General features: G+C 43.9%; 1 protein-coding gene across 1 annotated transcript in view; it reads left to right on the forward strand.

Annotated features, from left to right (window-relative positions):
- uhrf2 (ubiquitin like with PHD and ring finger domains 2) overlaps nucleotides 1-16,420 on the forward strand; it is a 28,800-nt gene that overhangs the window by 6,939 nt on the left and 5,441 nt on the right. Inside the window, exons 2-9 of the mRNA XM_058059905.2 lie at nucleotides 5,383-5,790; nucleotides 7,280-7,572; nucleotides 9,680-9,898; nucleotides 10,000-10,109; nucleotides 11,238-11,424; nucleotides 11,508-11,631; nucleotides 14,953-15,060; nucleotides 15,150-15,254. Of these exons, the coding sequence (XP_057915888.2) occupies nucleotides 5,383-5,790; nucleotides 7,280-7,572; nucleotides 9,680-9,898; nucleotides 10,000-10,109; nucleotides 11,238-11,424; nucleotides 11,508-11,631; nucleotides 14,953-15,060; nucleotides 15,150-15,254 (1,554 nt within the window). The remainder of the gene's footprint in view (nucleotides 1-5,382; nucleotides 5,791-7,279; nucleotides 7,573-9,679; nucleotides 9,899-9,999; nucleotides 10,110-11,237; nucleotides 11,425-11,507; nucleotides 11,632-14,952; nucleotides 15,061-15,149; nucleotides 15,255-16,420) is intronic.

The raw sequence follows: 16,420 nt of genomic DNA on the forward strand, positions 1-16,420 counted from the left end.
TGATAAGGTTTTAGTCATGTTGATGTTCAGTAAGTTATGTTGTTATTTCTATTTCATATGTATAATTTAATACAGCTTTTATTTTATAAATGTTACAGTGCTGGTTGGAAGCTGTTGTTTTGCAATAAATGTCACAGTGTGTGCCTTTTTATTAAAAAAAGAAAGGTGTTCTGAGGTAGGCTATTTAGAATACTGAAATAATGTAGAAAGTTTTATGCTTACTTTGAAGGTAACCTGCAAGCAGACATTTATGGTCTTGAGCAGGGGTCACAAACACGCGGCCCGCAGGCCAAATGTGGCCCGCAGGACACTAGTTTGAGGCCCCCGCCTTGATATGAAAGTTTAATGTTAGTGCGGCCCGCGCAAGTTTGATATGGATGCTGTATGGTATCATGTACCCAGAAAAAATTATTACGTTTGATTAATGTTCATGTTAAAGGTTAAATAACTGTTAATAGTTATCCTCCCTATCCGTGTGGAAGTGGTAAGTTTTTGGCTATTTAAGTTTAAAGGAAATAACTTGAAGGCTACCGTTTAGGTCGCTAGCTCTCTAGTTTGCGAGTTAGCATGTGTCTCGAGACCCTGCAGTTGCGCAATATGTTGTAAATAAAAAGAGTATAAATGTGACTAGTTGTGTTTTGTCATGTCTACAGGGCTCTAATAATGCTTTAATTTTAATCTGGAAAAACCCCACCAACTATATGTGGTTTCTTAAGTTTTTATTATTTTTCGTTGTATTATTATTATTATATTTATTTATTACTGATTGATTGATTTTCTTTATTCTTGATTTGTTTATTTATTTTTCATCTTATTTTGTGCAGAAAAATAAAAATGAAGATATTTGAGAACAGTGGAATGTTTTATCAGAGCTTTTATTGTAGAAAATCGGAACCAAAGCACTGAAAAAGTTTGTATATTTTTCTGTTTTTAATAAATGCGTTTTGTTTTTTTTTGGAAAACCTGATGGGGCCCAGCCTTGCCCAGACCCTAGCTCCAGTGGTCCCCAGGTAAATTGAGTTTGAGACCCCTGGTCTTGAGGGTCAAATGTGTCAGATTTTTGTCTGGCATGAAGACGAGCATTATTGTAGTCATATTAACGTTAATGCAACAAAAACGGACTGCCGTATCAGATAAAGATGCAACAATGTAAAACTGTAGCAAGGTCAAATCCGACAAGATCCATCTTGGCCTTGTGTTTTTCCTCCTTTTGTTTCTGTTTAAGCATCTGTCAGATATTTGTCTTTAGTGTCTGCTACAATGAGCAACATGTTGTTTGAAAGGCAGCCTGTGATAAACAACATAAGAGAAATTATTCCAGTGCAGAGAAGGGATGGTTTCATTCCGCAACAAACGCATACACACACTGGTTGCTGAATACTTTTTTAAAAAAAGCCATATGGTTCTGCCTTTTGAGAATTCCTTATGTCAAGCAGTGTTACCCCTTCAATTCTTTTAGAGAACACAACAAAAGACATTTAAAGAAACATTTGCTTCATACGTTGATCTGTTATTAAACCAGAGAGTGCAGTGTGTTTTTTTTTATTGGGCCTCTAAGGATATCATTTAACAAAATAAACAACACCAAACATGGAAAAATTAGCAGTAGTTTTACAAGGGGAACTATTAAAGAGGAACTATTATGCCTTTTTCCACTTTTCTGACCTATAAATGTTGTTGCAATGTTGTAGTCTCACCATAAATGATGCCAAAGTTTGTGCGTTTGGAGGTGACCCCATGAATGAAGTTTTGGATGCCATCCGGATTTCTTATATAAGGGCTGCATAATTGCCTGCACTCAATAAATGTGGACCTACGTATCCGGAAGTCCTCAGGAGTGCTTGGGAGTGTGACCAATCACAGCTTAGTGGGTGTACATACATATAGAGGATGGACGGGGGTGGAGTAAATAAAACAGGAAGTCCATGGAAACCCTGCAGAAAGAGGTGCCGAATCTGGAAGGTCTAGAAGGTTTTCTGTGTGGGTTATTGTGTGTAACTGCTCTATAGGAGTCCACAAGGGTTGTGGGGGTGCTGGAGCCTATCCCAGCTGTCTTCGGGCGAGAGGCGGGGTACACCCTGGACCGGTCGCCAGCCAATCACAGGGCACATATAGACAAACAACCATTCACACTCACATTCATACCTATGGACAATTTGGAGTCGCCAATTAACCTAGCATGTTTTTGGAATGTGGGAGGAAACCGGAGTCCACGGAGAAAACCCACGCATGCACGGGGAGAACATGCAAACTCCACACTGAGGGTGGAATTGAACTCGGGTCTCCTAGCTGTGAGGCCTGCGTGCTAACCACCCGACCTCCTTGCAGCCTGGTACAATATTATGAAAACAAAATGAGATTGTTTGTTTTCTTGAAATATGTATTACATTGGAGCATATCTGTGTTGCTCTATGCTTGTGTAGGTCAATATATATTTGTCAAAGCAAATTAATGGAAATCCATATCATACCGCATTAATAATTCATTCATTTTACGAGTCCAAAAATAACCTCTGGGCCTTCGTCGGACATACATGAGTCATTGCTGTGCTGCACTCTCTAGGTGTTTGTCAAAATGACCACCTGCCCGCCCCAAAAGCTGTAAATCTAGAGATGCTTGATATGGAACGCAGAGTGCAAGCGCTGCATGACATTTCACTGAGTCATGTAACGAGGCTTCCGGAGGCAATATGTGTTTATGTTTGATTATGTTTGCATTATTTATGACCACAGATTGAATAACTGACAATGGCTACAAACATTGAAGATATTAGGCTAGGTTTCCATTCAGCCATTTTCTACACCTCCTGCCCTCATTAGGATCGCGGGGATATGCTGGAGCCTATCCCAGCTGACTTTAGGTAGAGGGAAGGTACACCCTGGGTTGGTCGCCAGCCAATGGCAAGGCACATAGTACGTAGTATAGACAAACAACCATTCACACTCACATTCATATGTGACAAATGTGACATTGCTTTTAATGCAGTGCGTGCTGCCTCAACCGCATTGATCTATTTATTTGATTCCTTTTCAGCGTCACGTCTGCAGCATCGACGGGCAAAGGTTAAGCCGAAAGGTGGGGGGCTCACTCAGGTGTCTGTTTTGCACCGCTGATCTAAATTCCATGAGACGATTAAAACCAGGCAGTGATGGGGGAAATGGCGCCTGCTCCTTCTTCATACGATACTCCCTCCCCCACTCCCCCTCTCTCGCTACGTCTTCAACTTCCTTGCCACAGAGATGGGGAGGGACACCGACGTCCGGGCTTGGTTTGCTGACGCACAATGGTGTTCAGATTCATTTTGCCCGTCGAGAAGGTTCTGTACTCGGAACAGTTATAAATAATGGTGGAACCACACTCCGCATTGATGCTGGTTTATGCGAAGAGCCTATGTACATGATTGAGGTTCATGAGGATGTCGGGGGGGGGCTGTTCTCGTGACGTCGTCATGGCAACCCATCACTTTTTTCCCCTTCTTTTTCTGCAAAAATGAGCATCGGATATGCCATTTTTGAGTTGCATGTCATTGTGTTGCCAATCAGTATTGACAAGCAATAATGGTCTAATGCACTGAGCAATTACCGTTAAGGCTCCCCCGATTATGCAATGTAGTGAGGTTGAAACAGCAATACGCAGGGGTGTCATGAGACACTCGGTTCATGTGATGAGACGGACGATACACGAGATTGGTCTACAACAACGGCACAAGATTTTCAAATGACTTAAAAAATGACTTTAAAAAAGTACGATGAAAACATATCTAACAATATATTGCTATCTACTCATTGAATTTCGACTGCGTTACACTCTTCTGCACTCTGTGTGTATGCTAGCAGCCCCGCCCCCACCCACTGAGGCAAAAAAATGGGCTCACTTCTTTCATGCCATTGGTCTATATCAGGGGTCTCAAACACGTGGCCCACGGGCCAAATTTGGCCCGCAGGACACTAGTTTGAGGCCCCCGCCTTGATATGAAAATTTAATGTTAGTGCGGCCCGTGCAAGTTTGATATGGATGCTGTATGGTATCATGTACCCAGAAAAAATTATTATGTTTGATTAATGTTTGTGTTAAAGGTTAAATAACTGTTAATAGTTATCCTCCCTATCCGTGTGGAAGTGGTAAGTTTTTGGCTATTTACGTTTAAAGGAAATAACTTGAAGGCTACCGTTTAGGTTGCTAGCTCTCTAGTTTGCGAGTTAGCATATGTCTCAAGACCCTGCAGTTGCGCAATATGTTGTAAATAAAAAAGTATAAATGTGACTATAGTCGTGTTTTGTCATGTCGACAGGGCTCTAATAATGCTTTGTTAATTTTAATCTGAAAAAAATAATTTGTCTACCGACCAACTATATGTGGTTTCTTAAGTTTTTATTATTATTATATTTATTTGTTACTGATTGATTGATTTTCTTTATTCTTTATTTGCTAATTTATTTTTCATCTTATTTTGTGCAGAAAAATAAAAATTAAGATATTTGAGAACAGTGGAATGTTTTATCAGAGCTTTTATTGTAGAAAATCGGAACCAAAGCACTGAAAAAGTTTGTATATTTTTCTGTTTTTAATAAATGCGTTGTTTTTTTTTGGAAAACCTGATGCGGCCCAGCCTTGCCCAGACCCTAGCTCCAGTGGCCCCCAGGTAAATTGAGTTTGAGACCCCTGTTCTATGTGGAACAAGGTGCTGAAATCAATGCGTGATTGAGTGATGAGTGAACCCTCGCCTGCCTATTTGGATACGCAGTCATTCACATGGCAATAAATTGAGGCCGGCAAAATGAGTTAATTTTCATTTGTGTGATTTCATTTATTTATTATCATAACAGTCCTAGTGTCCACGAGATAGGCATTCTCTGATCTAGAATTTTTTTTTTTTTTAAACAAGTCAAGTCCGGTTTATTTATATATCACTGAATCACAAAAGAGCCTCAAAGGGCTTAACAAGCATGCAACGGTAGACAACTGTAGATTATAGACCATCAACGATATCTTGCAAGGTCTAACGAGATCTTGTGATCTAGTAACATGTGTCCCGAGGACCTCTTTCTGAGCACCAAACCAGATTTGTTTGAGACTTGTTTGTTCGGCTTTTTGTTCGATGTCATGAAGTAAAAACCTCCTCCCTGATGGACCGCTTCTGCAGCTATACAGTTTGAGCCCACTCTCTGGGAGCTGTGTGTAAAAAAGGCTTCGCTACACATGTTAAAATAAATCCTGGAGGTCTATGTCTAATATGTCTATGACTAAAGGTTTTTAGATTTTCAAACTGTACCATCCTATTGTTTACATAAGCCATGATATAGCGTCCTTCCTCAGTTTGGTCATCTTGAGTTTATGGATTCTATTTTTATATCTCAGATGTTTTTGATTTTATTTTTCCAGATGGAAGATGGCCAGACGTTGTTCGACTACAACGTGGGTCTCAACGACATCGTCCAGCTCCTCATCCGCTCCCAAACGGACCCTCCAGACAGCCCCTCAGCCAAGGACTCGGTCAAGGACTCCCCAGGCGAGGCGTGTACCTCTGCTCCAGCGTGTGCCGTCCCTCGCTCTGAAAGCCCCGCCTCCCCTGCACCGGTGTCCCCCGATGCTATGGAAACCTCCGCTACTAAAGACAATGACAGCAGTGACATTACCGATCCCGCAAATGACACCAAGCCGGACGTCGTTGCTCCGAGTGACTCAGCTAGCACCAAAAATGGACTCGGGTCCTGCAGTCCCACACAGGACACCCAGTCGCCCACATCGAGCAAGAACATGCTAGTGGACCCGGGAATTGGGGTGTACAAAGTAAGTTTTTTATTGGCCCTTGGCATATATAAAAATGGCTAAATGAATGAAAATACAATTATAAGGCATGAAGTGTCTTACAGTGTCTATGGAACTAGACAAGCATCACAGCATGACTCTATATGATTTCTTATTCATTTTCTACCGCTTATTCTCACAAGGGTCGTGGGCGTGCTTGAGCCTATGCCAGCTGTTTTCAGACGAGAGGCAGGGTACACCCTGGAATGGTCGTCGGCCAATCACAGCCCCCGTGCAGCTCCTATATGATTTCATATTACATTCATTCATTCATTTTCTACCGCTTTTCCTCATGAGGGTTGCGGGGGCTGTCTCCCAGCTGTCTTCGGGGCAGCTGGGAGGCGGGGTACACCGTGGACTGGTCGCCAGCCAATCACAGGGCACATATAGACAAACAACCATTCACACTCACATTCATACCGATGGACAATTTGGAGTCGCCAATTAACCTAGCATGTTTTTGGAATGTGGGAAGAAACCGGAGTACCCGGAGAAAACCCACGCATGCACGGGGAGAACGTGCAAACTCCACACAGAGATGGCCGAGGGTGGAACTGAACCCTGGTCTCCTAGCTGTGAGGTCTGTGCGCTAACCACTCGACCGCCGTGCCGCCCGATTTCATATTATATTAATTTATTTTGTCAACTATAACACAAAACTTGGGCTGCACGGCGGCCGAGTGCAGGCCTCACAGCTAGGAGACCAGGGTTCAATTCCACCCTCGGCCATGTCTGTGTGGAGTTTGCATAGTTTTCTCTGGGTACTCCGGTTTCCTCCCACATTCCAAAAACATGCTAGGTTAATTAGCGACTCCAAATTGTCCATAGGTATGAATGTGAGTGTGAATGGTTGTTTGTCTATATGTGCCCTGTGATTGGCTGGCGACCAGTCCAGGGTGTACCCCGCCTCTTGCCTGAAGACAGCTGGGATAGGCTCCAGCATCCCCGCGACCCTCGTGAGGATAAGCGGTAGAAAATAAATGAATAAATAACACAAAACTTAATATTTTTTGCGTCACTGAGGAAAAGACAGGAAGCAGAACTGGAGGTAGCAAAGATGAGGATGCTGAGGTTCACATTGGGAGTGACCAGGATGGAAAGGATCAGGAACGAGTACATCAGAGTTACATTACATGTTTAGAGGCCTTTTTGCGACAATTACCAATACGATCAATTACCGTTTTGACCTGAACATAAGATTGTGATTTTCTCCCGGGAATAGTGTATTTGGAGATCCAGAGCTTTACACAAACAGGTTTTCCTGAAGCAGAGGTTTTCTTCCTGTCACTCACACACAACAGTGACCATGTAGCCACGACGTATAGGTGTCTGAAAGACTAATGATGTCTCATTTGGTTCAAATGATGCGTAGTCTTACATTCAGCATCGTCTTATATTCATATTGGTATGCTAATTGGTTTGAATATAAAATTAGTAAAAGGTCGATCAATTCCCTTTATCCTCCATGTAGATTAACGAGCTGGTGGACTGCAGAGATGTGACCGTCGGCGCCTGGTTCGAGGCCTGCGTGGAGAATGTGACCCGCCCCCCAAAAGCACCCACCAAGGGCAAGGTGGGACGCCCCCCAAAAAGGACTAATGGAAAGCTGGAAGGCGAACAAGGCCAAAGCACAGACACTAGCAGGAATAATGTTAATGCATTAAACTCTGAAAGCAACGGAGCGTCCACTTCCCAGACAACAGACTCAAGCACAGAGGTCAAGGAGCGAGACGAGGACGTCGTCTACCACATTAAATACGAGGAGTAAGTAGTTTTGCTGAAATGGTATTTTTGGATTGGGAGTATTGTTACTGCACCTGCAAGTGAGATAATGACTTCCCTTTCTATTTCCTCATGGCGTGCATTTCGCTGATAGAAACGAATGCATGCTTCAGTAGCAGCGGTGGTTCGTCACGTTGGCAAATTGGTCCTGCGCGTACTTCTCTTTTTCCAGCAAATGCATTCTGGAAGCTGGCGTTTCCATGGTAACCCCTGCATTCTCAGGAGCATTACTTTTTTTTTTTTTTCTTTCCTCGGCTCCTCCGGCTTTGTCTGTAATTGCTGCAAACGTGTCGTCGGTGAGACATGGCCGCCTCGCGCACCAAAGCGATTCAATCACGTGTTTGGAATACGTAAATTTGTTTTTCGTTGTGAAGTTTTCGCAAACAGGCTTTGCTTGATGTGTTTGATGGATCGAGAGGCAAGTGGAGGGTGTGATGAAGGACAACAAAGAGCCGATGTTATTAAACCACAGCGATGTTTCATCTGAGCCAACTGCAAAGAGAACGCAGACCCATTTCCTCTTAGTGGAGGTCGAAACTCTCGGCTTCCTGTTTGATTGCATTTAAAAAAAAAAACAACAAGAAAACAAAAACGCCTCGTCGTCTGCCTTTTGTCCTGACCACCATCCTGGGTTTCTTCCTTCATCGTCTCGTTTGCCAGAGAAAAGAGTGGGGGGGGCGGGCAAGTTTTTTTTTTTGTGCTTGCCTTCATCTCACATGCACACACACACACACATGCACACACGCATACACACATTCAACCCCGTAAACATGTGCCTGCACGCATGGTCTTGGAAGTACTATCTGGACAAGATAGCCGCCATGTTTTTTTTCTTTTGCTGTTTGTAGTGTGTGTGTGTGTGTGTGTGTATGTGTGTGTGTGTGCCTTCAAAATGACAATTAGTTTTGCAGTAGAGCAGAAACTTTTTCCATTAATGGCTGCAAATATCCAGGGTTAAAAAAAGAACTTTAAAAAAAAATTTAGAGAGCTTTTCAATTTATTTTTTGCTCGATTTTTCCTATTTTTGCTGTTTTTTTTGTGAACATCACGGCCTCAGTCCATTGCAGTTTTTCTCTATTACATCATTGTGTAATTTGCATAATTTGTTATGCGCATGAGTGGTTAGCGCGCAGGCCTCGCAGCAAGGAGACCCGAGTTCAATTCCACCCTCTGCCATCTCTGTGTGGACTTTGCATGTTCTCCCCGTGCATGCGTGGGTTTTCTCCGGGTACTCCGGTTTCCTCCCTCATTCCAAAAACATGCTAGGTTAATTGGCCACTCCAAATTGTCCATAGGTATGAAAGTGAGTGTGAATGGTTGTTTGTCTATATGTGCCCTGTGATTGGCTGGCCACCAGTCCAGGGTGTACCTCGCCTCTCGCCCCAAGACAGCTGGGATAGGCTCCAGCATACCCTTGTTAGGTAGAAAATGAATGAATGAATGAATGAATGGTCATTTTTTTCTAAAAGCTAAAAAACATATTTGTACATATTTGTGTATTTAGTTGTATCAACATTTCAGATTTTTCTTTTTTTTGGTTCTTGTGTGCCCCCCCCAACTGATATATTAACTTTTTTCTTTTGCTGCAGTGTGTCTCTCTGTGCCGATCCCTGCCTGAGACCCACATACAGCGTTTTAAAGTAAAAATAAAGATAAATCCAGATATACACAGCATCCCACTTCACTTCCTAAGTTCACTTGTTGGCAAAATTCCCATAAAAGTACAGTAGATTCTGTTTTTATTGGCCAAGTCCGCAATTCCGGTAACATGGAAATCATAGGGCCCCATGCAGACTGGCAAAGCCATTGCTGGGTCTGAAAGTGCTTCTTCTTGAGCCGCTCCTTTGTTGTATTTGTTGAAATACAATCCATGACTGATCTTCAGTGTTGTAGCCGAGGAGGTTCTCATCCTAGATGTATATAAGTATGATAAGGAGTGCTTTGCTGGTTTTGAGGATTTACTAAAAAAACACTAGTCAAAGATCCTCTGGGTGAGAGCTCCGGTGTTCCATACAGGGAATAAATAACTAAAACTAAAGTATCCAGTAGATAAAATACATGCATATAATACTCTCTCCTCCCTGGCCAGCTATCCGGAGAACGGTCTAGTGGAGATCCGACCTCTTCACGTGCGACCGCGTGCCCGAACCCTGCTGCGCTTCGACCAGCTTATGGTGGGTATGCAGGTGATGGTCAACTACAACCTGGAGACACCCGAGGAGAGGGGTTTTTGGTTCGATGCCGAGATCCAGACCCTCAACCAGACATCCCGCACCAGCAAGGAGCTCAGAGTCAAGATTCTCCTGGGGTGAGGGTCTTCCTCCTGAGGTTGCATCCCATCCACACTCTTCTTCATCTTCCAAATCTTCGTCTTTGCTTATTTGTCTGTATGCTTTTACCCTCCTCCAGGGGTCCTGATGATGTCATCGGGGATTGTAAGGTTCATTTCTTGGATGAAATCTACCAGGTGGAGAAACCAGGAGCTTCACCTTTGTCTGCTGCAGATGGACAGTTTAAACGTATGTAATGTCTGTGATGAATTCATACAATAAGCTGCTGCTGGTCCCTAGTGGTGGTGTGGAGATCAGATAACGTTGTTTGATTTGAAGAACTGGCCTAAAATCCATATTGCCATATACATTGTGTATACATTGTGTATACATTGTGTGATGTATACGGTTATCACTCTTGTGATAACCGTATACATCACAACATATTTTATGGCATCTCTGTGTGGAGTTTGCATGTTCTCCCCGTGCATGCGTGGGTTTTCTCCGGGTACTCCGGTTTCCTCCCACATTCCAAAAACATGCTAGGTTAATTGGCCACTCCAAATTGTCCATAGGTATGAATGTGAGTGTGAATGGTTGTTTGTTTATATGTGCCCTGTGATTGGCTGGCCACCAGTCCAGGGTGTACCCCGCCTCTCACCCGGAGACAGCTGGGATAGGCTCCAGCACCCCCGCGACCCTGAGGAAAAGTGGTAGAAAATGAATGAATGAATGTTGACGTTCCAGGGCTGCACGGCGGCGAGTGGTTAGCACACAGGCCTCACAGCTAGGAAACTCGAGTTCGATTCCACCCTCGGCCACCCTGGGTTTTCTCCGGGTACTCCGGTTTCCTCCCACATTCCAAAAACATGCTAGGTTAATTGGCGACTCCAAATTGTCCATAGGTATGAATGTGAGTGTGAATGGTTGTTTGTCTATATGTGCCCTGTGATTGGCTGGCCACCAGTCCAAGGTGTACCCTGCCTCTCGCCCGAAAACCCTTGTGAGGAAAAGGGGTAGAAAATGAATGAATGAATGAATTGGAATAGAACCAGTTTAGAAAGGCTGTTGACATACAGCATCTGAAGTGCAGCCCATGTAGAATTGCGATGCCATCTACTGGACTTGGTTGGAACTACACGCCATTCTGTAGTTCTGTAGGGATTAACTGATGAATACAAATTCCTATTGTGGATAACTTGCGTCTCGATGATGATCTTGATGTCAGTGATGAGAATTTGAACTTCAAAACAACTTTTTCCCTTTGGATAGCCGACTGAGTCAACAGTGCCTAGCCAAATCGGGCACTTTCAATGTAGCTTCAGTTGCTGCAATAAACTCAACAATCAGCCATGGGTGTTTTCTTGTCATCGCCAGGAAAGAGCGGGCCCGAGTGTAAACACTGCAGGGCCGACCCGGACGCTGAGTGCCGCTTCTGTTCGTGCTGCGTGTGCGGCGGCAAACAGGATGCTCACATGCAGCTGCTGTGCGACGAGTGCAACATGGCGTTCCACATCTACTGCCTCAACCCGCCGTTGGCCACCATCCCGGACGATGAGGACTGGTAAGAGAAAGAAAATAATTTTATTTATTGTGTTTTGCATATTAGCATTTAACCTTTAACCTTGTGTCCTTTTGTGCTACCAGGTACTGTCCCACCTGTAAGAATGACACCAGCGAGGTGGTCAAGGCTGGGGAGAAGCTCAAAGCCAGCAAGAAGAGGGCCAAAATGCCCTCAGCCACAACAGAGAGTCAGCGGGATTGGGGCAAGGTGAGGCCACCCGGGAGCCGCCCCACAATGTTGTGTGTACGCTCCGTCATAGAAGTATGACGTGGGAATGTGTGAAGTTTGCATTTTCTTCCCGTGCGTGCGCGGGTTTACTCGAGCTACTCCGACCCTAATGAGGATAAGCGGCATAGAAAATGGATGGATGGGCGTGTTCAAGTTTGTGTGACGCAAACAGGCCCACATTCAAATGAGTGACACCCCATGTTTTTATTGTTTTATATACTTTTACATTTTAAAAAACTTTTTACACTTGTATGACTGTTAAAATTGACAACTAATCCCTAAAACAGGTTTTATTATGGGGACAGTTTGACCCTGGAACTGATTATTTGTTATTAATAATTTGCATTCCTGTCCTTTATTTCAAAACAAATAGCCATTTATTGGCCTATATTGGGCTTTTCCAAGCACAGAAGGCTAAAGGAGAGCAACGCCGCTATGCGTGACCCAGACACTCTTCCTGGAAGTGTCGACGGAAAAATACCTTGAACGTTCCCGCTGTCTGTGGACTAATTAAAAACAGCTCTCTGCTTGTGTGTAGAGGCACATTTAACAGCAATGACTTCATTGTGCACTCAATCCGAGCTTTTCACATCATAACACTTTGACATCTTTGTGTATAGAGCGGAGTTGTTGTTTGACATTTTTTCAGTGTTTAATGTATATACAGTGAAGAAAATAAGTATTTGAACACCCTGCTATTTTGCTATTTCTCCCACTTAGAAATCATGGAGGGGTCTGAAATTTTCATCGTAGGTGCATGTCCACTGTGAGAGAGATAAACTAAAAAGAAAAATCCAGAAATCACAATGCATGATTTTTTAACAATTTATTTGTGTGATACAGCTGCAAATAAGTATTTGAACACCTGTGTATCATCTAGAATTCTGACCCTGAAAGACCTGTTAGTCTGCCCATTAGAAGTCCACCTGCACTCCATGTATCATCCTGAATCAGATGCACCTGTTTGAGGTCGTTAGCTGCATAAAGACACCTGTCCACCCCATACAATCAGTAAGACTTTAACTTGTAACATGGCGAAGACCAAAGAGCTGTCCAAAGACACCAGAGACAAAATTGTACACCTCCACAAGGCTGGAAAGGGCTACGGAGCAATTACCAAGCAGCTTGGTGAAAAAAGGTCCACTGTTGGAGCTATCATTAGAAAATGGAAGAAGCTAAACATGACGGTCAATCTCAATCGGAGTGGAGCCCCATGCAAGATATCACCTCGTGGGGTCTCAATGATTCTAAGAAAGGTGAGGAATCAGCCCAGAACTACACGACAGGACTTGGTCAATGACCTGAAAAGAGCTGGGACCACCGTTTCCAAGGTTACTGTAGGTAATACACTAAGACGTCATGATGTGAAATCATGCATGGCACGAAAGGTTCCCCTGCTTAAACCAGCACATGTCAAGGCCCGTCTTAAGTTTGCATATGACCATTTGGATGATACAGAGGAGTCATGGGAGAAAGTTTTATGGTCAGATGAGACCAAAATAGAACTTTTTGGTCATAATTCCAATAAGCGTGTTTGGAGGAAGAAGAATGAAGAGTACAATCCGAAGAACACCATCCCTACTGTGAAGCATGGGGGTGGTAGCATCATGCTTTGGGGGTGTTTTTCTGCACATGGGACAGGACGAGTGCACTGCATTAAAGAGAGGATGACTGGGGCCGTGTATTGTGAGATTTTGGGGAACAACCTCCTTCCCTCTGTCAGAGCATTGAAGATGGGTCGTGGCTGGGTCTTCCAACACGACAACGACCCGAAGCACACAGCCAGGAAAACCAAGGAGTGGCTCCGTAAGAAGCATATCAAGGTTCTAGCATGGCCCAGCCAGTCTCCAGACCTGAACCCAATCGAAAATCTTTGGAGGGAGCTCAAACTCCGTGTTTCTCAGCGACAGCCCAGAAACCTGACTGATCTAGAGAAGATCTGTGTGGAGGAGTGGGCCAAGATCCCTCCTGCAGTGTGTGCAAACCTGGTGAAAAACTACAGGAAACGTTTGACCTCTGTAATAGCAAACAAAGGCTACTGTACCAAATATTAACATTCATTTTCTCAGGTGTTCAAATACTTATTAGCAGCTGTATCACACAAATAAATTGTTAAAAAATCATGCATTGTGATTTCTGGATTTTTCTTTTTAGTTTATCTCTCTCACAGTGGACATGCACCTACGATGAAAATTTCAGACCCCTCCATGATTTCTAAGTGGGAGAAATAGCAAAATAGCAGGGTGTTCAAATACTTATTTTCTTCACTGTATATATTTAATATTAATTCATTTTCTACCGCTTTTTCCTCACAAGGGTCGTGGGGGGTGCTGGAGCCTATCCCAGCTGTCTTCGGGCAAGAGGCAGGGTACACCCTGGACTGGTGGCCAGCCAATCACAGGGCACATATAGACAAACAACCATTCACACTCACATTCATACCTATGGACAATTCGGAGTCGCCAATTAACCTAGCATGTTTTTGGAATGTGGGAGGAAACCGGAGTACCCGGAGAAAACCCACACATGCACGGGGAGAACATGCAAACTCCACACAGAGATGGCCGAGGGTGGAATTGAACCCTGGTCTCTTAGCTGTGAGGCATGCGTGCTAACCACTCGCAGCCTTTAATACATATGTATATACTTAATATATATATATAATATAATTGGCATACTTTCAGTGTTGATGTCTAATATTTTTAGTGGTACAACTCAAATAGAAAGCAGTTTGATGGCGCTATCTGCAGGAGGAGAAAGAATGCTGCAGAGGGTGCTGTTTCACAAGTCAATTTGCTCAACATTTTCCAGCAGGAAGATGCTTTGGCAAGATGCAATGTTGTGTAACTACTACATTTTTTGTAAGAACAATACTCTTACTGTGTACAACAGGGGTGGGCAAACTACGGCCCGGGGGCCACATGCGGCCCACCAAGCGTTTGAATCCGGCCCACCAGTTGCTTTCTAAGTATTTCAACTTTTAACATACAAACTGGCAACATGACTTGTAAGTGAGATGTCTTATTTAGTAAAAATAAACAAAACTGTAAAAATTAAATGACATAGTCTGATGTTTAAATTGCTCTCCTGAAAAAAGGGACATGAGAACATACAGCTGGTAGTATAACACTTTTACAGATAAAATTAGACAAATAATTCAAGGAAAATTATAAGCATAAAATTAGTGTGTGTGTGTGTGTGTGTTAAATATATGTTCTGGCCCCAAAATATAAAATTTTGGGAAAAATAAAATAATCCTCTAACGAGTCCTTTATATATGGTTTATTGATGTACTTCCAGGGCATGGCCTGTGTCGGCCGTACCAAGGAGTGCACCATTGTTCCCTCCAACCACTATGGACCCGTTCCTGGTGTTCCCGTGGGGACCACGTGGAAGTTCCGAGTTCAGGTTAGCTGCCAACTTCCTTGTTGGCATAAATAATTGATCTTTTAAATGTGACTTTGTTTTATCTGCTGCTCTCGCCTGTTTGACCTCAGGTGAGCGAGGCTGGCGTTCACAGGCCGCACGTGGGCGGCATCCACGGTCGCAGTAATGATGGATCCTACTCGCTGGTGTTGGCGGGTGGCTTTGAGGATGAGGTGGTGAGTGACAGTCATGTGACTCTAAATAACATTTGCAGGTTTGTCTTGTAAATGCTTTGGAAGACACACTCTGCAGATGTTTTGGAATCATTAGAACAGGGGGCGTCTGAAGCACATTGTAGAAATTAACAAAAAATGGCTGGGACTAGTCGAGTGGTTAGCGCGCAGGCCTCACAGCTAGCAGACCCGAGTTCAATCCCAAACTCTGTGTGGAGTTTGCATGTTTTCTCCGGGTACTCCGGTTTCCTCCCACATGAATGGCGGACGAGTGTTTAACGCGCAGACCTCACAGCTAGGAGACCAGGGTTCAATTCCACCCTCGGCCATCTCTGTGTGGAGTTTGCATGTTCTCCCCGTGCATGCGTGGGTTTTCTCCGGGTACTCCGGTTTCCTCCCACATTCCAAAAACATGCTAGGTTAATTGGCGACTCCAAATTGTCCATAGGTATGAATGTGAGTGTGAATGGTTGTTTGTCTATATGTGCCCTGTGATTGGCTGGCCACCAGTCCAGGGTGTACCCCGCCTCTCGTCCGAAGACAGCTGGGATAGGCTCCAGCACCCTCGTGAGGATAAGCGGTAGAAAATAAATGATTGAATGAATGAATTTGCTGACCAAATTGACTCAAATTTTACTTGTCAGTCCCCAAAAGGGGGCTGCACGGCGTTTCGAGTGGTTAGCGCATAGACCTCACAGTGAGGAGACCCGAGTTCAATCCCACCCTCGGCCATCTCTGTGTGGAGTTTGCATGTTCTCCCCGTGCATGCGTGGGTTTTCTCCGGGTACTCCGGTTTCCTCCCACATTCCAAAAACATGCTAGGTTAATTGGCGACTCCAAATTGTCCATAGGTATGAATGTGAGTGTGAATGGTTGTTTGTCTATATGTGCCCTGTGGTTGGCTGGCGACCAGTTCGGGGTGTTCCTCTCGCCCGAAGACAGCTGGGGTAGGCTCCAGCAACCCCCGCGACCCTTGTGAGGAAAATCGGTAGAAAATGAATGAATGAGTCCCCAAAAGGTTTGTACCAAATTTAGTGGTGATTTGACTAAAGCCTGTCATGTTTATGTGTGTGTCAATCAAGTAAATCAAACTTGAAAGAGATCAATTTGTCAGAAAGATAATAACACAAATATTGACCAGTAAAAGCATACTGTCCCCCCACGTATGA

The sequence above is a fragment of the Doryrhamphus excisus genome, linkage group LG10, assembly GCF_037039965.1.
Source record: "Doryrhamphus excisus strain RoL-2023G ecotype Guam linkage group LG10, RoL_Dexc_Guam_v1.1, whole genome shotgun sequence".
In the NCBI taxonomy this organism is placed as follows: domain Eukaryota; kingdom Metazoa; phylum Chordata; class Actinopteri; order Syngnathiformes; family Syngnathidae; genus Doryrhamphus; species Doryrhamphus excisus.